Genomic DNA, 27225 nt, shown 5'->3' with positions numbered 1-27225 from the left:
TTTAAAGAGAACCTGTAATTTAATACATCTTTACTGTAGGTACAATAATCATTATTATTAAATGCTCTGATTCATGTCACATTTCATAATGTCAAAAGTTCATTTCAGTCTTGTGAGAAATCGATTATATTCATGATACAAACATCAATTAAAATCTGATCTCAACTTGATTTATCAGTGTTTTATTATTTCTGTACAAAAACAAGAGAAATGAATGACATGATCTTGATTGTCAAGATTGTGACATTTTGACATTTTTAACACTAATAAAACAAATGAGTGATGAGACACAACAATAAAAACACAAATCTAGACTCACACACACTCATTTATTCTGACTGTTATTTGAGTGACAGAAGTTGAGCTGCAGTATTAATGTCATGAAGAGACTCCAGAACATCTCACTCTTACTGATTCATCAGCAGCTCAAAGCATTATGGGTACAATCTCTCATTAGTCTATTCTCATTCATCAACACAGTTTCACTGATCCACACCAAACATAAAACCCAGGACAGAGCGTCTGAGTGAATGTGATCTGTTCTGTGTGGATGAGACTCATTGTGTCAGAGACGCTGTAGAAGGACAGAGTTCCTGCACTCACATCCACATACACTCCTACTCTATAGATATTATTATTATCATCATCATCATTCACTCCTATTCTACTACTGATGGGATTCACAGGGAGCTCAGTCGCTATGTTATTGTGTATGAATGAGTATCTGTCAGGAGAGCAGATCAAACTCCAGGACTGATCATTAGATCCAAACCGACACTCATCACCGTCTCCCTTCCTGCTGATGCTCTTATATGACACTGATATAAACACAAGATCTCCACTCCACTCAATCTCCCAGTAACAGCGTCCACACACACTCTCTCTACACAACACCTGAGGAAACGCATCAAATCTGTCTGGATGATCAGGACACGACTGATTCTCTTTCACATGTGTCACCTTTCTGTTGTCCTCAGACAGACTGAGTTCAGTGTGTGCTGTGTTTGGATCCAGTGTGAGAAAACAGGCATCTGAACACAAGAACAGACACATTTATAACACAAAAACAATCACTACAGTTCTGTGTGTGTGTGTGTGTGTGTGTAGACGTACATTTCTTCAATCCTGCTGTAATCCTGGATTCTCCTCCATGATCCACACTAGAAAACACACACAGACACATTCAGACAGTCAACTAACTGTTGCTACACAGTTGCTAAGGTACTGGAGGTGGTTGCTAGGCTGTTGCCTAGGTAGTGGAGGTGGTTGCTATGCAGTCGCCAGGGTACTTGGGTGGTTGCTATTCAGCTGCTAAGATACTGAGGGTGGTTGCTATGCAGTTGCTAAGATACTGAGGGTGGTTGCTATGCAGTTGCTAAGGTACTTGGGGTGGTTGCTAGACTGTTGCTATGCAGTTGCTAAAGTACTTTGGGTAGTTGCTAGGCTGTTGCTATGCAGTTGCTAAGGCACTTGGGGTAGTTGCTAGGCTGTTGCTGTGTAGCTGCCAGGGTACTTGGGTGGTTGCAGTGATGTCGATAACATGTTTTGGCTGGTTGCTATGCAGTTGCAAAGGCACTCAGTGTGGTTGCTAGGGTGTTCTGGGTGGTTTCTAGAGTGTTGCTATGCAGTTGCTATATGATTGCTATGATACTTGCTATGATACCCCCACACTTAACACTCACAGTGAACACACACACTTAACACAGACCACCAGCCCATCCCCCGAAACACAGAGTTTGAGTGAGATTAGATGTTTAATCGTTTTTAAATGTTCTATTTTTAGTAGACTATTTTATATCGATGGAACTAAACATTTATTTCTCAGAACAACTAGTTCTATGTATGTAAAATGTTTTGAAGTGTTTGGATGCTGCATTTTAAAGATTACGGATATGTTTTTTACTGCTACTTTAATAAATCACGTCAAAACCGTTCAAGATATCCTATATCCGCTCACAATTTAAAATTTTCAGTATGTTGGCAGCATTTTGACAAAGTTTGGTGTAAAGTCAATGTTATTTGTAAAAGTAGTATTCATTAATTAACAGCTATATTTAAAAAAAAAAAAAAAAAAAAAAAAAAATTAAATCAAAATAGCAGACTTCCTGTTGGTCGCAGCTAATCGTTGTAAATTAGAAAGTTGTCCGCCTTGATGAGAACAATATACATACCAAGTTTGGTGTCTGTAGCTAAAACTAACTCCCCCACTTTTGACAAAAGGTGGCGCTATAGAGCACCTCCTCCACGCCCATGTATGAGCTTTTGCCAGTGTCTAACTATCATTAATACCGATGTGTGTGTTGAGTTTCATGAAAATCTAAGGATATTAAGTGCCCCAAAAACACAGGAAACAAATGTTAAAGTTTGACACATTGTCATGGCAACAGCATTTAATGCATCAACGACCCCTTTACAGATTCTCATCGGCCGTGTTTTTACATTATTTTAATGAAGTTTGAAGCTAATCAGGAAAAAATAACAATGTGATTTCAAAGCATTTTTAAAAGAGACACACTTCCTGTTGCTAGTTGGTGGCACTACAACTTTGATTTCTAATAGTCACATCTATGTGATCAAAATCTACGATTGATCAAAATCAGACGATGTATGCAAAAGTTATTAGGCATTTCCTGTTTCTCATTTCTCACAGTTATTTCAATGCCTCGCCACAGCCAAACCGTTCGAGATTTCAAAAATCCCCTCACAATTTTTCATCCCCAATGTCTTGAGATCAGGTTGACCGAGTTTGGTGGCAATTGGGTAAAAAACCTAGGACTAGTATATCAAATTCCAGAGCATGCGTTTTTGACAAAACCCAGAATAATCAACTTCCTGTTGGGATGTGTTAATGACATGGATGTGTTCTATTTCAATATTGAGCTTTGCAGTGCCCCCCTCTTACAGAAGGGTCACTCTGAGCACGATTCTGCTCCCTGAGAGCTTAGAACCTCCCTAATTTGGGATTTGTGTTCTCTGCTTCCCAGTGCCTCATTTTGTGAACGGTATTTCAGTGTAGAGGCTAGCCAGGCACATTCTAAAATCCACATTGTGATAAGAACGCACACTAGCTTGTGTTCTTTCTAAAATCCTGTATGGTGGGGATCACGTGTTTAGCTTCATACCCTTTCTTGAGGTGTTCGGCCCCGGAACCTTGGGCCACACTCGACTTACGTATCTTACCGATACCTCTGAACGGGGTGCCGATGACCTGCCTCATCGAGCTAGGTCACGCAGAGCAGTAGGTAAACCCCCTGTTGACAAGCCGAGGTCTAGGCTACTGTCCTAGACTATAGGCTATATCCCTTAAAGGAACCTCTTTTCATAGGGTGTCGCTGGTCAGTACGTTTGTAGTTTTTGTATGTAGGCTTCAGACACGGGTCACGCAGTCGATGTTCCCCATAGCGACCTTTAGAGGACGCAGTGTCTCATTTCCTTCTCAGGGAACCAAGGTTACATACGTAACCTGAGACGTTTCCTATGTGTAAGTGCAAGTATGTGTGATATATAGCCCTCCAAATTCCAGGGGGTGCTGTAGAGTCACTGAAGCAGACATCATGTTGGTTTCATATGGATTACTTTATCAGAGAATATTTGTTTTTGGCAAGAGGGGCATCTAAAGTAGAAAAAAATAAGTAGAAATATCAAGCTTTCTATAGATATATCTTTCATGTGTGTGTGTCATGTATTCGCTGAGTTTTAGTTCATTTTAATGACGCATTTCAAAAAGATACGTGTGGAGACTGAGACTGCTGAATGCGCACCCTGTTTATTTTCTTTGTTTTGCAAAAGCATAATGTTTTGTTGGTATTGTGAGTGTACACAAATAACAGTAGACCCGTTACAGATTTAAATTATGTATTACTCTTATATGTATTAAAAATGAGCGAGCATTTTAGGTTCTTTTTGCTCCTGTTATGAAAAGATGCAATTGGCGTTGTCAGCACCACCGTCGACCCCAGGAGGTTAAACACAGAAAAGTCCTATTTTCATGTCACCTTTAATACATGCTAGAATCATGACATCAAAAATAATAAATGCATTTGAATTAATTATTATTTTACTTCTTAGGTGGTCTCCCATCCAGGTACTGATCAGGCTCAACCATGTTTAGCTTCAGTGGGTGACCTGGCAAGAGCTGCAGAGTGTTTGCTGCTGGCAGTGCAAACATTATTTTCTAGAAATTATCAATTGTGAATGATATATATGAATATATAGTGATCCTGCAATTGAACATATTACTTAAACATCACATAATAAAGTATGAAAATAACTTGAAAGCTTTTATCAGTATGTTTGATAGTGAAACACTACTTATACAGACAGTTAGCTCATTAGCTAACTTGCCACTAATGTAAACCTAATTATACAGTTAACTCGTACGCTTATTTCATGGATAGTTAAAGTCATATTATTTTGTGTTTTTATTTTATTTTATGTTAAATATCATACTGTTTTGCTTGGTTTAAAGAGATGAATACACAAAGAGATCAAGATCTGCTTATTGATAAGGTGTCTGGTAGTCAGTCATCTACTACTACACTATAAAAAATTATTTCACAGTTTAGTTGGTTCAAATAATTTTTTTAAGTTGACACAACTTGCAGCTCCTGAATTTGTTCATTCAACTAAATATTTTACATTTTACTGACTCAACTTGATAAAACGCTCAACTTAAAATAATGTGTTGAATCAATTTAATAACAAAATCACGTTCTTAACGTCACTTATCGCAAAATCTTGTGAAGACCATTGCAGAAAGAAGATGTTGGTCAGCCATCATTGTGAGCTTCTCCACAGACTTTTATGTTCTCAATCAACAAATTTGGTAAATAAATATTTGTATTTATTGGTTTAATATATGCACATTTACGTATGTTGTCTAAGAAGAGTACAATATGGTTTAAAGCGTTGTATTTTCGAGCTGGTTATATGCAAGTTAACATTTCACGGCACTCTGAAGCCTCAAAATACACGCGGTTCCACAGTATTTTTGATATAAATATTATATTCTCTGCTGCGGTACTGAGCTAAACCTATATGGAGAATGATAAATATAGAGTTTGGTATGTATTATTTGAGGCCAGTGCTGCATTAGAGAGAGAACCGTTCAAACAGAGCGTGACGGAGAGGAGCGAACAACTGTATGGTTTAGATGGCGGGAATTTTAAAAAAATATATCTTATGAACCATTAAAATTAAGGGGAGAAAAACAAGATTACTACTCGAAGTGTCATTTTTTATGCTTGTTATAAGAGAAACGAATGAGCAGCGCCTTCAGGGTTCGTTTGAAACTCGTATATTTGAGATTACTGACACAAACTCTTCTCTCGGTTATTGAAGTGCCTCACCGGAACCCACAGCAAAGCTGCATATACGGTCAGTCTTGTAAATATTTGTATTTATGGCCTAATATTTGCACATTTACATATGTTGTCTATGAAGAGTACACATATGGTTTAAAGCATCGCATTTTCGAGTTGGTTACATGCAAGTTAACGTTTTGCGGCACTCAGCCTCAAAATACATGCGGTTCCAAAGTATTTTCGATATAAGTATTACATTCTCCCGTGCGGTACTGAGCTGAACTTATATGGAGAATGATAAATATACAGTTTGGCATGTATTATTTGAGGCCAGTGCTCCATTAGAGAGAGACCGTTCAAACAGAGCGTGAGACTGAGAGGAACGAACAACTGTATGGATTTAGAGCGGCGGGAATTAAAAAAAAAAAAAACAACTTATGAATGATTAACTCCCTCAGAGTTAGTTTGAAGCGCATTATATTTGATATTGCTGACACAAACCGGTACAAACTATTCTTTCAGTTACTGAAGTGCCTCACCGGACAAATATATTATAAAACTATAGGTTTTTAAATAACAATAAAGGCGTATATCTTGTATACACAGTCCTGCAATAATGATTGCCACAAGTTTGGCTTTCTCTGTCAATATTTATTTAGTTTTATTTATAGTGTTGTTTTAACATGTTTCTGTATTTTTCATGTTTGTGATATTCTGGAATGACTGAAGATCAGCACAGAATTCACCGATCTTATGGTTGGACCTAAGCAAGTCCTTTTGCAGTTGTATCCATCAGTGCTATGCAAATATGTGAATGGCAAAGACTATCACATTGTAGAGCTTGGACAAAGTTGTAAGTAAATTTATTTATTTAGTGAATCTATTTACTGGAGTCTGTGACTGTTAATATTATAAGGCATATTTTAACGTCATGATATACGGTACATTCACAATACAGTAGTCAACATTTCATCAAAGTTGTCCTAAAACCAAAACAATACCCATTCTTGTCTTAGGACAACTTTGATTCACTTTTCTGATCCACTTCAAATGTTGACTACTGAGCCAAAAAGTGTTAAGGGGATAGTTCCCCCTAAGATGAAAATTTGGTATAGGCGAGTTTTGTTTTGCTTCAGTAGAAGATTTGTAGCTGAAATTGTGGTCCTTAGTGATTCATAAAATTTAGATCAGTTGCTATTAAAAAAACAAAAATACATTTTTTAAATCTTATATAAAATGACATTAAAAATTACAATAGCAACTCGCGGTGTTACGGTATGTGTATTAGTACCGAACGGTTCATGGGGAAATTCCAAATGGAAGTGATCCTCCCAATGCCCTATTCCAATCGAAGGGCAGAACTCTTGGAGTTTAGACTTTAGAGTGAGCATGGCATGTGTGTGCCATTATGTGGACATCTGCAATGCACTTGGCAAAGTGAGCAAATTTCTTCATTATCTTCAGCTGGCATGTTTCTGTGACAATGCAGCATGGTGTCTGTCAACAGATGTCACTGTTTTAATGGCATAAATGTCTTTTTATTGTTGTTAGCATTACTGTTGCAAATAAACATACATTTTATATTTTAAAATTAAAATATAAAATGTATGTTTATTTGCAACAGTAATGTATAAATGTATGTATATATATATATATATATGGTGTGACACCAGCCTGTGCTGATCAGCTAGCACCCATCTTTTCACAGATCTTCGACAGGTCTCTGGAGTTGTGTAAAGTTCCATCATGCTTCAAATGCTCCACCATCATCCCCGTCCCAAAGAAACCCAAAATTACTGGACTTAATGACTACAGACCTGTGGCGCTAACGTCTGTCATCATGAAGTCGTTAGAAAAACTGGTTTTGGCTTACCTGAAGGACATCACTGGACCCTTACTGGACCCCTGCAGTTTGCTTACCGAGCAAACAGGTCCGTGGATGATGCAGTAAACATGGGACTGCACTTCATCCTGCAACATCTGGACAGACCAGGGACTTATGTGAGGACCCTGTTTGTGGACTTCAGTTCGACCTTCAACACCATCATTCCTACACTCCTCCAGATCAAACTAAATCAGCTCTGTGTTCCTAGCTCTATCTCTCAGTGGATCACCAGCTTTCTGACAGATAGGCAACAGCTAGTGAGAATGGGGACATTAATGTCAAATAGCCGCACCACCAACACTGGCGCCCCTCAGGGATGTGTTCTCTCCCCACTGCTCTTTTCTCTGTACACCAACGACTGCACCTCCGAAGACCCCTCTGTCAAGCTCCTGAAGTTTGGAGACGACACCACACTCATCTGCCTCATTCAGGATGGTGAAGAGTCTGCTTACAGACAAAAGGTTGAGCAGCTCGCTGTCTGGTGCAGTGTTAACAATCTGGAGCTTAACACGCTCAAAACAGTGGAGATGATCATAGACTTCAGGAGAAACCCCCCCCTGCACTCCCCCCTCTCAGCATCATGGACAGCACTGTGGCTGCAGTGGAGACATTCAAGTTCCTAGGGTTCAGTATCTCCCGGGACCTGAAGTGGGACACTCACATCGACTCCACTGCAAAAAAAGGCCCAACAAAGGTTGTACTTCCTTTGACAGCTGAGGAAGTTCAACCTGCCACAGGAGCTGCTGAAACAGTTCTACTCAGCCGTAATCGAATCTGTTCTTTGCACAGCAATAACTGTCTGGTTTGGCTCAGCTACAAAATCAGACACCAGAAGATTACAGAGATCGGTTCGGACCGCCGAGAGGATTATTGGTGCTCCCCTGCCCACCCTTCAAGAACTATATACATCCAAAGTGAGGAAAAGGGCTCAGAAAATCACTCTGGATCCCTCACACCCATGCCATCACCTTTTCGAACTTTTGCCATCTGGTCGGCGCTACAGAGCCACAAATACCAGGACAGCCAGACATAAGAACAGTTTCTTCCCTCGGGCAATATACCTAATGAACAGTTAAATGTTCAAGACGCCCCCTCTATTCTACTCTATTCTGTTCTTTTTCTATCATCTGTAGCACAACTGTATATACAATTTATTTATTTTCTTAAATCTTATATTGCAATTTTTGTCTATTTATATTTACGTATGTGTATTTTTTTTTATTCTCAACTTATATCATTTTCTCTGTGTTGTTGTTGTTGTCTCTGTGCACTGGAAGTCTGTGACATCAAAACAGATTCCTTGTATGCATAAGCATACTTGGCAATAAAGCTGTTCTGATTCTGATATATATATATATGTATGCATGCATGTTCTACGTCAGAATGCCGGCTCCTGCTTCAGCAGCACCCCACACGTCGTGATACTCTCGTGAATGCGTGGTCAAGACTGATAATACAAGTAAATATTTATTTACTAAAAATATTTTGTATGTAAAATGTAACATTAAAGTGACAGTACTTTAAATATAGTCTTTGTACAACTATGAGGAAAACTGTGAGAATGTGGCAATAAAAAAAATTAAACAACTGGTATTTTCAGCATTGACTAGCAGCAGTAGAATTTTGACCACTAGTCTCACACATCTCTAATGGCTACAATGTCAGATAAACAATGGAAGAGTTCACACCATCCAAGTGAACCAAACTCTAACATCAATTGAACCTGGTGCACACCAAAAGTGCTAGTGTTGAAACACCCTTATATTCTGGAAATTAAAGTACTTGTTGCAGTTGGTCTAATACTCCCAGCCATGCTCATGTAACTTGCGCCTTTTTTTTTACTTTGCCTCTTAATTGCTGATTGTTGATGTTGTTATTATTATTTTTAAACATTTTTAAAGAATGTGTTACTATAGTTAAAGTAATGTACAATAGCATTCTATATTGATTCAGTTGTTCAATATTTACATTAAAATAATTAATTCTTTTTTTGTTGCTGTTTTTTTCAGCCATCTCATGAAATTGAAGAATTAGTGGAGGGCACAGAAATGGATCTTGATTGTGACTGAGGAGGAGCAATGGGAAATGCTTCCAAAAAAACCATTGATATTGCCATCATTTTGGAAGAGAGTACTGACCTCACCGATATCTGTGGCGTCCTGAAAGCATTTGTGCTTTGGATGGGTCTTCTTTACATCGTTAACTTTGATTACCCAAAACACATGAAGCACACTTTCAATGTTCTTCAAAAACTTCTCATGAACATTGGTAGGAGAAGCTGTTCTTAGTGTGCTTATGGGCTACACAACATGCTACTTCACAAGAAATTTAGAATCCCTCATCTGTTCTTTTGATTAAATGTGAATTAGTGAAAGGGATGTAGTAACAACTGCAATATTTACTGCAGTTGTTACACAGAAATGAAATGTCAATGTTCAAATGTCAATATCTATGTTTTTTAAAGTTAGGGTGTTTTAATACTAAACACAGTAATACTAAGTAGGAGGCTGTCTATTTTGAATTAAAAATAATAAAAAATAGCCTTCTGCATGTTCTTCAGTGTTCATGAGGCTATTTTTTGCAGTACTTGAGTTGTGTGGGCAAATTACATTGTTCATCTGAATGAACTTAACATTACAAGTCAGATGAACTATTCTTGAAAAAGTAACCTGGCTGCCTTAAAAATATAAGTAGATTTAACAAAATGCTTAGTTGAGCCAATTTTTATTCAGTTTGCACAACTTATAATTATACATTTAAACTTAAGTTGTGTGGGAAAATACATAGTTCAACCAGTTGAATGAACTTAACATTACAAGTAAGATGAGCTATTCTTGAAAAAGTAACCTGGCTGCCTTAAAAATATAAGTTGATTCAACAAGATGCTTAGTTTAGCCAATATTTATTCAGTCTGAACAACTTATAGTTAAAAATTTATTCAACAAAATGGTTAGTTTAAACACCTAAACATTTGTTGGTCTCACTAAGTTTATGTTGTTTCAACTTGCATTTAGGTTAGCACAACTTCTCATCTTGCTGGGCTAACAAAAAAAAACTTGTTGACTCAGCTTCACCTTTGTTACCCCAACTACTAATTCTAGGTTTAAGGAACTCCAACATATGTATAAACAACATAAGTTTTTTAGCTTATTTAACACAACATTTTAAGGCAGCCAGGTTACAAATTATTTTAAGTTGAATCAACCTGTTTGCTTTTACAGTGTAGTTAATCAGCAGCTCTACTTTCTTCATTCACTTAGGTCAGAGGAGAACCGGTCCCCAACTGAGACTGAAAGGTTTTTTTCTCCATTTCTGTCACCTGATGGAGTTTGAGTTCCTTGTCACTGTCACCTCCTGGCTTGTTTAGTTGAAGTCTGAAAGTCACTTAACTTTTAGAAATTTACTGATACGACTGCATTAACTAAAACCATCAGATGAGAACAAAGCTTGAACTGAAGAGCTGCTTTACCGCTGAATCGCATCCTGCAACACTGAGACTGGTATTGACTGAATTGTATAAAGCACTGTAGAAATGAAGGTGACTGATGATTTTGTGGTGTACTGTCATTTGTGTTCCTTGTGTTTTTTCTGTGTTTTCCTCTTTGGCTCCTTCCATTTATTTGTCAAGAAGCTGATTGCAGAAGCTAAGAAACATTTTCCAGAGTGCTGTCTGTGTCCTGCCCAACTTTTTGTTGAAACTGTTGTGTATTCTTGTGGTTAATGTGAGGTCTTTATTATTTATTTATTTATTTTTTGCTTTGCTCTTTAATCTGAGGTAATGTCAACTAATTTACTGTAATAGTGACACCAAGTGTAACTTGTAATATTCAAAGTTAGGACTTTTTTTTATTTACAAGTTGTTAATGTTTGCAACACAATTTATCATTTTGAACATGTTTGTTTCTACCATTTATGAAAACTGTAGGAAGGTGGCTGCCTTTTTAATGTACTGTTTAAAGTACTGTTTTGTTGTTAATTTGTTTTATATGATTAGTTTAGTTAAGATTTTACTCCTCAGAATAACTCCAGTGCTCTTTAAATCCTTTATATTGTTGCATCCTCTAGAAACTCCTAGACTCATATAGATATACAGAGACACTGAAATGTTTAAACAATAAACCCAAAAACACCTCCGGCTTGACATACCTGAGTTTGCAGTTTGAACCGTTCAGTTTTTCAGAAAGCAGCTTGACTCCTGAATCCCCTGAGTGATTGTAGCTCAGATCCAGCTCTCTCAGGTGTGAGGGGTTTGAACTCAGAGCTGAAGACACACAATGACAGCCTTTCTCTGTCACCATACAGCCAGACAACCTACAAAAAAAAAACACCATCCAACAACAGTCCACATCACATTAGTGAGTTTTTTGTTCCTTGCTGAACAAAATTGTTCCTTGCTGAACTGATTATTCAGATAATTTTGTGCTAATTTAGCATTACCAGGAAGAAACAAATATTCCCCCAAATCATTGGACATTATATATATTGCATTTAAATGCAAAAGTAAAGCATTAGATCTCTCACACAAACAATAGTGGCACAATACTGCTCCTGAAATCTTATGTCAACAAAGTGGTGAAAGAAAGAATATAGAGATAAGATTTAGGAATGTTCATTTCAATTGTTTTTCCTAACCGACAGACAATGCTCATTCACCGATTAATAATTATTTCAAAAACTGAAACTTTCATATTATCTAGATTCATTGCATGTAAAGTAAAATATTTCAGAAGTTTTTTTTTGGTTTTAATTTTGATTATTAGAGCTTACAGCTCATGAAAGTCAAAATGCAGTATGTCAAAATATTAGAATATTTCCTAAGATCAATCAAAAAATGGATTTGCAAAACAGAAAGTTCTTTACAGTATGTTCATTTATGCATTCAATATTTGGTCGGCAGCACAAATTACAGCAAATGTCTTGCTCCTAGCACAAATTACAGCATCAGTAAAGTGTGTCATGTAAGCGATCAGCCTGTGGCACAGCTGAGGCACTACTGAGCCTTCAGGTCGTCTGTATATGTTGGATCGACTGTTTCTCACCTTTCTCTTGAAAATATCCCATAGATTCTCAATGGGGTGCAGTTGGCTAATCAAGCACAGTAAGATCATGGTCAGCAAACAACTTGGAAGTAAGTGCTCCAAAATCACCTGGTAGATGGCTGCACTGAGTTTGGACTTGATAAAACACAATGGACCAACACCAGCAAACGTCACGCCACCCCAAATCATTGTTGATTATAATATCAAAGTGTAAGTAGCTCATGGGCGTGATCAAATGAAAAATAATTAGGTCTGACGAGAAAGACTGGACATGGCGCTGGTTTCATACAGATTACTTTAACACATGGTATTTGTTTTCAATAAGACTTGATTCATTTAACACTAGAACCGCCACGGGGTCAATTTTACCCATACCTGTTATTCAAATGTACATAACAGATTTTCAATAAAACACTCTACTCTCCCAGTCATTGACTTTTACTAAAATTGTGTAATTTAAAATCCCCTGGTGTTAAAAAGTGTTTAGATAATACCAGATCAAAAAACTGAGCATTTATACCTAAAAGCGCCAGAGCGGGTCAAATTTACCCACTATATAATGCGTGTATTTTCGCACTGTCAAAAAAAAAAACAAAAAAAACGATCTATGTAATGAATACAACCTTCTTTTTTTTAATTACCCTAAGTTTATTTGTGGTGTTCTCTTATTCAAATTATAAATGATGTATGTAAACAAACTGATCATTCACTAGGGGACGCTCTGCACTTGAATGTGACATCTCATCATCCTATGCAGTGTGCACGAGTTATTATTACACGTTGTCTATGGGCTATTTTTGCAATTTAAATAACGTGAATTGTCTTAATTTATTGAATAATGACAACGAATTCTAATATTACACCACACAATTATGTAGTTACTTCCTTTTAATTTCCTTTTGTCAGCGCAGTCTTGTTTATGTTAAATTGACTATTATGAAAACAGACTGTAGCCTGCATAAAAATCTATAAGCAACACAACAGGGCAAATAATTTAAGTTGATTACTAGACAATCATTTTTTTTATGACACTAGACACTTCTTTATCAAGACAGTGGCATAATACAGTAAAAAAAAAAAACTTCTTTAGCCATATCAAAACACTTGTTTGCGTGTGGGTAAAATTTACCCGCATGGCGGTTTTAGGTATACAGCGACCTCTGGCGGCTCTAGTATTAAAAGTAGACATGTCAGGCTTTCTATAGATATATCTCTCATGTCTGTGTGGAGTATTCGCTGGGATTCAGTTCATTTTAGTGACGCATTTCTTAATTACGATCATAGAGAACAACGCGGCAGACTGCACACCCTCTGTGTTTTCTTTATTTCACAAAACCAGTGTGTTGTTATTATGAGTGTACACAAAAAAAAAAGTAGACTCCTTACAGATTCAATTGATATATTGCTCTTATCTGTACAATCAAAAACGACGGAGTAACTGAAGTTCTTTTTGGCATTATCAGAAACACTGCCACAAACCACGCCGGCGCGTTTTCCGACCCCAGAGGGTTAACCCTGAGGGTGTTTTGGGGCCCTGGCGAAGTTTTGACATGCCCTGACAATTGTGCTTTTTTCTGTATCTTAAAAACATATTAATGGCTAAAGTCTGGTTACACTGTAATCAGCACAAACTGGGCTACAATAATATGCAAGCAACAGGAATGTACATGTTTGTGTTTTTGAGAAAACAACGTTTATGCATGGTTAGTGAAAAACTAAATGTTTTAAGTCACTGAAACAAGGCCATTAAACACATTCAGAACATTAGTTCACAGACTTTTGAGAACTGGATGTGGTAGGCTAGAGTTTTTATAACAAAATGATGTGAAAATCATCTCGTTCACTCGTTCAGAGAAAACAATATATTGATGTAAATTTTCTAAGACATGTTTTGTGATCAAAAGGGAATATGCGAAGGAGTGGCAATGACCCATGAATATTTAGCAATTCACACCTGAGAGACAAAGAGCCCTCCCTAATGGCCCATCAATGACACTGTGACTGTCAGGTAGAAACAATGAGAGATTCAAAGAATGGAGTTTTAGATTGTTTGTATTTTATTTACAACACAGTATCATCAAAATATACATAATGAAGGTCAAATACACACAATTGAACACCCTGATCTAACCACAGAGATGTGAACAGACTTTGTGTAGTTTCTGAAAACTGTTTTCTGAATTCTGTTCAACAAGTGAAAAAACTAAATCATACCTGATATTTAAGGGCTTGCAAAACTCATCAGTAGTCAAGGAACTTATTTTTACACTAGAATATGTGTAGTTGAACATCTGATGTTACTACAGCACTCTCAGTTTGAAAGACAGCAGGATTCATCTGTTGTGCAGGTATCAGATCACTAAAAAACAAATAACATATACATCTGTGAGCATGTTAATAACAGGAGCATCTGTAATATATATATATATATATATATATATATATATATATATATAGTGTATGAATTTGTAGCCCTAGACTTGTGCATTTGTACTAACATAAAAAGGACATTTTATATCTGAGAAACTAATAATTATTGTTTTTCACGTTAAACATCTATTCGAGAGCAGAGTATTGATAAACATGGTCTAAACATCCACAGTGTAAACACTCATATTACATCTTGTTATATGATAAATAAGTAACTAAATAATATGATATTAAATCATAAAGATAAGCATGCTTTGTATGTATTATACAATACAAAAACATTTTATATCGGGGAAACTATATTATTGTTAAGCGTAAGTGTAAACACTATTAGCTTTATATTGCATTGTTTTCTATTGTATAGAACGTTAAAAAACATCTTGGCGTCTTGACACATTTTGATGCAATGAAATGAAACGTACTTCATAATGTTTCACTTGCTGTAGTCATGAATTATAGTTTGAACAAAAAGTCTAACTAGTAAAATGTGTACAAGTTCTGTCACAGTAACACAGTAACAACTAACGCAAGCAGGCTAATAAAAGAAATACTTACTCATGTAAATACCTCCTCCGATGGATCGCGCCATGTGTCACGTCGTGTTCTTCCTCTGAATTCTTATTCTTCACAGTGCATCTTCTTACAGAAACGACAAGTAGCCAGGATGAACTTGGAAAAGAAAAAGTCTCGGTGCTTTGTTTACGGTAATGTGGGCGGTTACGTTTGGCGCGCGCCCTCACGTGGCGATTACACTATGAAAAGCGAAAGCATCTCATGGGTGTGATCTAATTAAAAATAATGAAGCAGACGGGAGAGATTGAACATGAAGTTGGTTTCATACGGATTACTTTGTTGTGAATTTTTTTCTTAGAGACCAGGAGATGTTTTGGATATCTTGAAGCAGAAGTTTCTCTTTATTCAGATACTCGCTGCTTGGCACTGCAGTCATCAAAAAGTCTGACAATATCTCAGCACAGCAGAGTATATAGGTTTGAAGGAGGCGGAGTACACAGAGGTGGAATCAATCTAAACAAAGCATGCAAATGTGGTACAGGAAATCAGCCCAGTAAAAGATTTTTCCCAGCCTTGATCTATTTAGCATACAAGTGTCATTCAAATGCAAAGGTGCTAAACAAAAGGCACAGTTCTACCTTGAGCTTAGACTTAACACTTAACTTGGGAAACATGCCAGATGTTCAGGGACTGCATAAAGACAAAAGGTTACTGTCTCAGGGCTTGGGCTGTCTGCTAAATCACAATATACATAACCTTTTAGAAATTTGTAATCCAACAACTTTATCAGAGAATATTTGTTTTCAGCAAGAGAGGCTTCATCTAAAAGCTTTCTATAGATATCTCTCTCATTTGTGTGTGTCACGTATTCGCTGAGTTTACTGACGCATTTCAAAATGATACATGTGGAGACGGAGACTGCTGAATGCGCATCCTGTTTGTTTTCTTTGTTTTGCAAAAGCATAATGTTTTGTTGATATTGTGAGTCTACACAAATAAAAGTAAACTCTTTACAGATTTGAATGATGTATTACTCTTATATGTACGATCAAAAATGAGCGAGCATTTTCGGTTCTTTTTGCTCATGTCATGAACAGATGCAATTGGCGTTGCCGGCGCCACCGTCAACCCCAGGATGTTAAAGCACTATTACTCATCTATAAATCACTAAATGGGCTAGACCTAAGGCTTGCAGATATGCTTACTGAATGTAAGACTATTAGGATTTAGTCAGTTAGAAATACCAAGGGTTCACTCCAAACAAGGGGAATCTGCTTGTAGCTAATATGCCACCCACAGTTGGAACCAGCTTTCAGAAGAGATCAGATGTGCTAAATCAGTAGCCATATTTAAATCTAGAATCAAAACACATCTGTTTAGCTGTGCATTTACTGAATGAGCACTGTGCCACATCCAAACTGATTTATTCATTTTCACTGTCTTAAATCATTTAAAATCAATTTTTAAAACATTTTATAATTTTTAAATTATGGAATTGGTGTGATTATTTTTTTTATGATTATTTTAATCCATTTTATATGTAAAGCACTTTGAATTGCCAATGTGTATGAAATGTGCTATATAAATAAACTTTGATTTGCCTTGCCTCAATACAATCCACATAAATTTCATAAACATGAAAAACCCAGAGAGCAAAATTCCTGAGGTCCAGAAAGGCCCACACCTGACACTTTTATCTGGCCCACATACTACGTGGAATGATGGCACTTGGGTGGTCCACTCCTGTTTGCCAGATTTGTGCCACAAGCAAGCCAAAGGAAGGCCTAATGTAAGCCATGAGTAAACCAAATTAAGGCAAGGCAAGGCAGTTTTATTTCTAAAGCACATTTAAAACAGTGACTGCTGAACAAACTATACTATACAGACAGCATAAAATAGTCAAAGAATAAGAAGAATAAAACATGCCCAACAATCCAATATGATAAAATAAAATAAATGAAATATAAAACAAACTGAAAAGCTAAAGTATAAAGATAAGTCTTAAAATGAGATTTGAAACTTCCAATATCCAGAGACTAATATATGCTGGTAAGTCATTCCGCAATCTAGGGGCAGCAATCGCACATTCTCCTTTTAATTTTAGAGAAGATCGAGGCATAGAGAGCATCATGCCATTCGAAAACTGCAATGTTCTAGCGCAATTTCTAGGGAGAAGGAGATCTGTAATATTTTCAGGAGCTTGACCGTGTAATCCCTTGTAAACAAATAGTAGCACCTTAAATCTGATGCAATATTCAACTGGCAGCCAGTATAAAGAAGCAAGAATCAGTGAAATATGATCCCTCTTTCTAGTTCCGGTAAGGAACCTGGCAGCGGCATTTTGTACCAGTTGCAGACAAACAAGCTAGAGATGATTTAGACGCACCAAGGTACAGTGAATTACAATAGTTGAGCCTAGAAGTGACAAACGCATGAATCACAGTCTCCAAGTCCTTAGCCGATATAAATGATTTCAACTTCATGATAGATCTAAGATGATAAAAACTGTTTTTAACTACTACGCTGATTTGCTTATCAGATAAAAACAGTTTTTAACATGTACATGGGAGCTGACAAGCAGATAATGAGCCTAATTGATTGTTAATCAAAGTAATAGAGGCAGGTGGGCCAAAAACTACAATCTCAGATTTGGAATCATTTAGTGTTAATCATTAAAATTTGCAGCCTGCCAGGATCTAACCTCAGTCTGACAATTCGGCAAAAGGAGTATGTTACAATTATCCTTATGGTTTAGCGGGAAAGTAAACCTGCCTATCATCAGCGTAAAAATTATATGGAATATTGTATTTCTGAAAAATATGACCCAAAGGAAGTAAGTATAATGAGAACAACAACAGGCCCAGAATAGAACCCTGAGGCACACCACAGTTTAAAGGAACTGAAGAGGAAGAGAAATTTCCAATCTCCACCGAAAATTATCTATCAGTGAGTTAGGATTTAAACCATTCTAGTGTGGAACCTTGAATACCTACACAATTTCTTAATCTTTCAAGTAGGATTGCATGGTCAATGGTATGAAACGCTGCACTTAGGTCTAGAAGGACTAGAATGAAAGACTAGCTATTCAGTCAATTGATGAAAAATCACTTTCTACAAAACAGGAAAAACTTTCGATAAAACAAAGTTTCGAAATGGGGCAATAGCTGTCAAGGCTATAAGGATCAAGGCTGGCCATTTTCTAAGAGGATTTACAACTGCGTGCTTTAAAATTGAGGGAACAGTTGGGGATAGACTACTATTTAATATGGTTAATATGAAAGGTTCAGCCGTCCCTAAAACCTCCAATAATAAATGAGGAGGTACAACATCAAGAGAACAGGAGGAGGAAAGCTTAATTTTCTGAAGGACTTTAGAAAGAAAGGAGGGGGAAACAGGTTCAAACTCAGTCAATGCAACAGGACATGGATCAGTAATAGAAACATCCAAGTCAAACTGCACAAAACAAGAACAAATAGAGTTAATTTTATTAACCAAAAAAAACAAAAACAAAAAAAAAAACACAGAACTGTGGGTGAAGCATCAGGAAATAAAAGCACTGAAGGACTTAAAACCTGATCATAGTGAATAGTGTTAAACAAAATCTTTGGATTATGAGCATGTTTTGAAATCAGACTTGCAAAATAACTTTCCCTGGCTGTCTTGACTGAGCACTGATAGTTTACCATACAGTCTCTGATGAGAGGCCTGGAGCTTATCCTTCTTCCAATTTCTTTCAACCTTCCTCCACTCCTGTCTAGAAGTTCTAGTAACATTATTTCACCTGAAGTTTAAGTTTCTTAATTTTAACACCCTGGGGTCGGCTAACCCGCAGGCGGGAGCACGCGCATATTTTCCAGATGTGAGCAAAAAGAACTTGAATTGCTCCCTCAATTTTGATTGGACACATAAAAGTAATACATCACCTGAATCTGTAGAAAGTTTACTTTTATTTGTGTACGCTCAACATATTAACAAATGTTCGTGGTTTTTGTAAATAAAGTAAATATACAGCGTGTCATTTCAGTCTTCTCAGTCTCCATGAATATCCAGTTCAAACGCATCACTAAAATGAACTAAAACTCAGCGAATACATGACAGACAAACACCAGAGATATGTCTATAGAAAGCTTGGAATGTCTACTTTTAAATGAAGTAAGTTTAATCGAAAACACATATTCTGTGTGCAAGTAATCCATATGAAACCAATACCATGTCCTGTTTTCACCATCTGAGCTCATTACCGCTAATTAGTTCACGCCCAGGGCAGTGGCGCTATTGTTATTACAAACATCCACGTGAAAGACGCGCGAAATGACCGCCCACATCAACTCGTAAACAAAGTGGCAACGTGTTTGTGTCGGATACTTTCGTTTTTAGAAGAAAGCGCTGAGAGGAAAAAGCCTTGTATTTACTCCGGATGAGGACGCGCTGAGAGGAACAGACTGAGCTTGTTTATCTCACAAACAGAGCGCGAGCGCGGCTACAGCAGCTGACGAGAGGATCTTATACAGTGTAAGTAATGTTTCTTATTAACATTAGATAATGTGTTGTTGTGACATAAACTTGAAAGCATTTACTAGTTGGACTTTTTCAAAACTATAGTTCCTGACTAAAATATATGAAATCGAGTGCAACATTTTGAAATATCATAGGCAACTTTTCAATGCATCTGTAAGGCGTCAGAAATGTTTTATGTTTCATAAACAAATTGACAAAGTAGGGCTAATGTTTAGACGATATAAAAGTAATGTATAAGAATGCTTAGACTAGTCTTTACTGTTGAATTCTCTGTAATTATCTAATCAAGCCTGTATGTGCTTAATAGTAATTTAGTTTCTCAGATGTTATTTTTATACTGTATAATAATAAATACAAAGCATGTGTGCATATGATAGCTATAAAATCACATGGGCAATATTAGTGATCGCTAATGTAACAATATTGCTCCAGGCCTATCAACATGTGCACTGATTTATTCATTTATTTATGTTAGTGACTAGATACCTATATGAATATTTTTTGGGATAGAAATTATAGAACTAATGCTTTTATTTAGCAAGGATCATTTAAACTGCTCCTGATATTAACATGCTCACATATGTTTTTTGTTTTGCTTTAGTTGTTTGTGATCTGATACCTGCACAACAGATGAATCCTGCAAACTTTTCCTCTGAGAGCACTGTACCAACATCAGATCTTCAACTACACTTATTTTCTATTGGTAAAACAAGTTCCTTGACTACTGATGATGAGTTTTGCAAGCACTTAAATATCAGGTATGATTTACTTGTGTTACTTGTTGAACAGAATTCAGAAAATAGTTTTCAGGTAGAACACGCCGTCTGTTCACATCTCTGTGGTTAGATCAGTGTGCTTAATAATGTGTCTTTGACCTTCATAATGTATGTTTATATTATACTGTGTTGTAAATAAAATACAGATAATCTAAAACCCCAGTCTCTGAATCTTCTCTCATTGTTTCTTACCTGACAGTCACAGTCTCATTGATGGGCCATTAGAGGAGGGCCTTTTGTCTCTCAGGTGTGAATCACTAAATATTCAGTGCCCATTGTCACTCCCTCGCATATTCCCTTTCGATCACAAAACACGTCTTAGAAAATTTAATGTATATTGTTTTTTGTGAATGACTGAATGAGATGATTTTCACATCATTTTGTAGAAAAAACTCTAGCCTAACACATCCAGTTCTCAAAAGTCTTGTGCACAAATGTTCTGAATGTGTTTCTTGGTCTTATTTCAGTGACAAAAAAAAATAGATTTTCACTAACCACGCATAAACATTGTTTTCTCAAAAACACAAACATGTACATTCATGTTGCTTACATATTATTGTAGCCCAGTTTGTGCTGATTACAGTGTAGCCAGACTTTAGCCATTAATGTGTTTTTAAGATGCTGAAAAAAGCACAAATGTCAGGGCATGTCAAAACTTCTCCAGGGCCCCAAAACACCCTCAGACCCCAGAGGGTTAAAAGGGGCAATAGAGTACAAAGCATTGTTACAGAGGGTATTAAAATGAAAAAGTTGTTCATCCACAGGCAAATCCCAAAAGGAAGACATGATATGGCAAGCATCACTCGAAAACATCTGCAAACAAACAAGCAGTAGAAGAGTTTACAGAACGAATTTTGCGACCCCAGGGTGTAGAATCAGCCATTGGAACGTTGAGAACTGAGTTAAACAATACTGGTTTATGGTCAGATAGACAAAAGTCATCAATCTGCAGACTGGTAACTGAGAGCCCTAATGAAATAACCAGATTTAATAAGTGACCCTTGGCGTGCATAGGCTTAGACACAGACAAAACCAGATTAAAAGAGTCAATGATTTGAAGAAACTCATTAACCAGGGGATGAGAGGGACAACACACCTGAATATTGAAATCCCCTAAAATTAGCTATTTGTCATGAAAAAAAAAGAACCAGAGAAGACAGAAACATCTTGTTGTAGTGGGGTGGATGGTAGATTAAGGCACAGACAAGGGCACTGCAAACTTGAGCAGCTGAACTTCAAAACTACTTAAGTAGTCCACAGGTAGAGACTTAAAATTATTCTTAAAAATAGTCACAACCCCTCCACCACAACCAGTTATCCTTGGAGAGTTTATAAAATTACAGTCATCAGGGGAAGATTCAAAAAGGGGACCATGATCGCCATGGGTAACACTTTATAATAACGTTCAGTTGTAAGTCATTTATAAGCAATTAGTTAATGATGAAATAATCATTTACAAAACATTTATAAAAGATTACTAAGTGATATGCTAACAATTTGTGTATGTTTTGTTAATTCATTTACAAGTAATTTACAAGTAATTACTTAATGATTAACTAATCATTTACAAAACATGACTATGCATTCATAAACGATTAATAAGTGATATGTTAGTATTTTTTTCTATGCTTTGTAGGTTAAGTTATAAATCATTTACAAGTGATTAGATAATGATGAACTAAAAATTTACAAAACATCACTATTTGTTCACAAATGATTAAGTAATATGCTAATGAATTACAAATCTGTTGTAAGTTATCTTTTAAAAAATAGCATATAATGAAATAATCAAACAGATCCTTAGCCAATGGTTAATAACTTACTAGTTAATAAATTAATCAATTATTAATAATTCAAATGTCAATCATTGAAATGTTTATCCTCCATTGAAGATCACATCATGAATAAATCATTTACAAATCTTTCTGCATCCCCTAATCTAAAGTGTAAACAATGCATCAGTTGTAAATGTTTTACTCATTATTCATAGATCTTTCCCCACCAGTATGTATACCCACACAACCTGTAACCGGCAGGTTTGTAAAACATTTACAACTAATGAGTAGTTTACACTTTAGATTAGGGGATGCAGAAAGATTTGTAAATGATTTATTCATGTTTACACAACAGGTTCTGAGTAATTGTTGTGTGTACTGCAGTGTAAGGGCTGACTGGTGAGGGTAAAGATGGTAAACACATGGAGTATGTTAACGCTGTGCACCTGATGTGATCTTCAGTGGAGGGTAAAACTGGTTCACATTATTACTAGATCCCACACACTCAACACAGTCTGTGCTGATGAGAGAAAGGGTTTACACGTTTATTCACTTGACAGCAAATAATTTATTATTATTTAAAAAAAGAAAATAGTTTTAGAATAATTGCATTTTTGTGCTTTTCAACATATCAATTATTAATCATTTATAAATTATTAGTTCATCATTAACTAATTACTTGCAAATTAACTTGTAATTGACTTGTAAATGAATTAACAAAACATACACAAATTGTTATCATATCACTTATTAATCATCTGTCAATGTTTTGTAAATGATTATTTCATCATTAACTAATCACTTATAAATGACTTACAACTGAATGTTATTATAAAGTGTTACTATAAGGTTTATTTAAAATCTATCCTATGTTTAGAAGAGACATTTTCACGGTAGTTGTCTCCGGAGCTCTAGGCCGTGATAATGCCGCGCCACCATTCATCCGCTGTAAAGGCACATATTCCAACAATCTGAGATTGCCAAGATTCACCCCAACCTGAGAAAGTGATCTGAGAAAGTGATCTTAGAAAGGCCCGATCAGGAACGGTCTGTCTGCCTTGTCCAAATGCCGAGGCCAGAGAGGAGAGAGGTAGGAAAGTCTTAATCCATACTTGGAAATTCTGTCGATCGGGGAACAGGCAGGCAAAGTAACAGAAGCATAATCCAATAGCTCCATGCGATAGCGGAAGGCTCTCTTTAATTGCACAAGTTACCGCCACGTTTACACTGTCTTCTTGGTCATCTCTTTCTATGTAAGAGACAGCCAAGCACATAACACATAATAGATGGAATCCAAGCAAGGAATGGGGATTAAACGATCTGCGTCCATGTTCGTCGTAGCCCATACAGGTGGAGTCAACAGATGAAGATTGCAAACTGAGAAGAAACTGATGATCGTATGTAATGATAGCACTTTATGCACTGACAGGCACAAAAGAAGCATCAAAGCTAAAAGAAACAGCATAAAACGTTGCGGAGACTGAGGGCGAAGGCAGGCCAGCAAACACAGCGGCGCCATCTTGCCTCAACAAACTGACCCAAGTCTGGGCCACATTTGTTTTAATTCTTGCCCAGATCTGGCCCAGATCCAACACCTTGCTCCAGCCCACTACTGTGTAGAATGTTTGCCAGATTTGGGCCACAGGAAGGCCATGAAAATAAGTAAAACAAACAAACAAAAAAAAATTAACCAGAACTGGCCCAATCTCGCCAACACTGATTTTAATTCTGGCCCAGATCCAACACCTTGTTTTGGCCCACATACCACATAAAATGATAGCACTTGTGCAGTCCGGTCCTGTTTGCCAGATTTGGGCCTCAAGTAAGCCTTAGCATTGCTGCATGTAGGCCAACTAAATAAACCAAAACTGGCCCTAAAGTGGGCCACAGTTAATTTTTATTCTAACCCTGCCATTAAAAGTATTTTTCAAAAAATAAATTACTGGTTATGTAGCCTTCTTAAGACTCATATCCAGATCAGCCTGCATCAGTTAATTGTGTTGCATCCTACTAAAAGTAGCCAAAGGTAGCACCCTTTTTACCTTGTCAAAATGAGCTCTGCAAAAATCATCTCAATCGAAGGGGTTGTTCCTTTAAATGCAAATGAGCTCTGCTCACCCTGCCCCTCTCTTCTCTCTGTAGAGTGACGATCTTGTTTACTTTAGCCGCATTAAGCCGCGTTTAGCCGCTAAACTTCCTAACTACCACGTTATAAGGAAAGGCGATTGCAAAGATTCATAAAAAAACGCTTATACTCACTTCTACTGTAAGTGAAGCTGGATCATGAATGATTTGCGCGAACATAGACGGATATATGTAGATCAGGAGGCGCATTCCATTCACAAACAAATGTAATATACTGCATCTTCAGCGGCTCAGATGTCAGGAGTAAATGACGACCACTATGTTCATTATTACATCCAGCAACACAACAGTCAATCTGAGATATTCTTGTTTAACTTACATCCCTGCTCTGGCATCGAAACAAGGAAAGTTACTGGACTTTGACAGCTGGTCTGAAGTAAGAGCTCATGTCAATCAACTATCGTGGGAGCGGCGAATATACTGAGGTCTGAGAACGGCTCAATTTGAAAAAGGGGATATTATTTTTACAGATTAATTAAAAAACACTGCATGGATTTTTATCATTATAGGGTAGATTTGTACATACACTGCCAACACACATTAATGTTCAAACTACATGAAAAAGTAAACTTAGCATCCGATGACCCCTTTAAGTGGCCCACATACAGATGCTATCTGGGAATGTTTTTGTCTCTAGTTCTGGGATTGCACTGAAAGCAGATTAAATATTTGTAGACAAAATTCAGTAGCCATTTATTGTGGTAGCATTTTGTTATTATAGTTTTATGGAAAACCAGTTACCTCAGTATCTCCAGCTGACAGTTTGGACTCTCTAGTCCTCCAGAAAGAAGCATCACTCCAGAATCCTGCAGGTCATTGTTACTCAGGTCCAGTTCTTTCAGGACAGAGTTTGAGGATTTTAAAACTGATGACAAACTCTCACAAGACTGAGCAGTGAGATTACATATGGAAAGTCTGAACAAGAACACAGTAATTTAATACAGAATTAATCTCAACAGTGTGATTTAATATATATATATATATATATATATATAAATAAATCACTTGATCAATCATGCATTTCAAAACTCAAACCTCAATATCTCCAGTTTAGAGTTTGGACTCTTCGGTCCAACAGAAAGAAGCTTCACTCCATGATCCTGCAAGTCATTGTTACTCAGATCCAGCTCTCTCAGGACAGAGTTTGATGACTGTAGAGCTGAAGACAAACTTTCACAGGACTGAGCAGTGAGACAACACCCACACAGCCTGTGAAAAAAAACAAAAAAAAACAAACAGCCATATTTATGTGAATTTATCAGTTAGGTTATATAGTTTATAATCTGAAGTGCATGTTTGTACTGAATAACACTTTATAATGAGAATGCTTTAACAAAGCACTTTTAATGTATTTCAAAACTATTATAGTTCATTAGTAGTTTATAAACTGTAGTTAATACATTAATAGACTATATACAAATAGTGAGTTCATCATTGATTGGCACTGCGATTAAACATGTTCAATTACCTCATATGTAAAGAGCTAGATAATGGTTGGTTGACAACTTATTAACTGCAGACTGTTCTCACTTTAGATTAGGTCACTGAAAATCTGAAAATGTCATACATTAAGTGCTTTAAACCTGAATTTTGTGGCATAATATTCAGTGTTCCTTAAAATGTTTACAAATATATTAAGCACACATACATACAATGGGTTTCTATGTTTTATAAGGCCCTTTCATAGAATACTGTATAAATTATACTGTATGAACTGTATATCCTTACCTTATTTTCAAACTCTGAATACTAATGGAATTAATGACCAAGGTTAGTTAATTAACGACATTTTTTGATATACTATGACCTAATTTAAAGTAAATTAAAACTATTTGCAGTTGTTTACAAAGCATTCTCTAACTCTTATATGAGCTAATTAGAGAATAAAAAAATGTTAATTACATTGACAATGAATGATGAACTCACTGTTTGTATATAGTCTGGTAATGTTTTAAAGGGGTGGTTGACTGGGTACTTTCTAGGCTTGCTTGTGTTTATGGGGTGCAGTCTAATGTGTTAATGCTTCGTTTTTAAAAAAAACACATCATTTTTCATATAATTTACCTTTATTCTACACCACACTGTCCCTTCTCCGATAAACAATGAGATGATTTCTGGGTTTTGTGAAGCCTCTCCCTCAGAAATACGCAATGGGCTTAGATTGGTTAGCTGGCCCAGTGTGTTGTGATTCACTAAACCACTAGTGTGCGTTCATAAACGTCACGCCCCTCACATGCTCTCTGGTTGTTTTGTAAACAGTGGCGTAGTCAATATTGCTAATCAATTTGAGCCTGAATGAGACCCAAAGAATATTAGTGAAGAGGATCGCACAGAACCTGTGCAAGCACGGCTCTTACAGGATGTTTCAGAATGGTTTGTTTATGTTTGGTGTTGTCTCATTCTTTTAGATACACTGTGATACCATATGTGTTAATATATGGTTTTATCCTGATTAAAGCTTTAATACAGCAGAATACATGATTGCATTGTAGCTGTTTTGTAAAGTAATTGTTTATTTTTTAACAGTAAGTGTTTGCCAGCAAGTATTCCTCGCTACCAGGGAAACTGCATGTGCGTTCATGTTTAACACTTTTCATAGCTTTGTGGAAAATATATGTCTGTCTGTACACGTGAAGTGCATAATACGAGGCCACAATCGCGGGTCCCCCTTGGCAGAAATCGTGAACCTGGGGCACCTAGATCGGACCGAAAGGGTAGTTTAGTCAGAGCTCAAAGGGGCAGGAGGCCTCAAGTAGGGGTGAGAGAGAGAGAGAGAGAGAGAGAGAGGCAGAGAGATGCAGAGCGCGTCCAGAGCAGAGGGTATGCAAGAAACAACATTAG

The 27225-nt window shown here is 36.7% G+C and overlaps 1 protein-coding gene across 1 annotated transcript; it reads right to left on the bottom strand.

Annotated features, from left to right (window-relative positions):
• Positions 1–25593, bottom strand: LOC127160962 (NACHT, LRR and PYD domains-containing protein 12; the record flags this gene model as incomplete). Its single annotated transcript, XM_051103606.1, has 5 exons — positions 1–1031; positions 1114–1160; positions 11335–11499; positions 25126–25299; positions 25420–25593. Coding segments are annotated over 5 exons (1120 nt in total), but the record flags the coding sequence as incomplete, so codon positions are not given.
• Positions 25594–27225: the final 1632 nt, after the last annotated feature.

Source organism: Labeo rohita, unplaced genomic scaffold, assembly GCF_022985175.1.
Source record: "Labeo rohita strain BAU-BD-2019 unplaced genomic scaffold, IGBB_LRoh.1.0 scaffold_507, whole genome shotgun sequence".
Taxonomy (NCBI): Eukaryota; Metazoa; Chordata; class Actinopteri; order Cypriniformes; family Cyprinidae; genus Labeo; species Labeo rohita.
Note: the sequence above shows the minus strand (reverse complement) of the source record. Positions and strands in the feature narration are given on the sequence as shown.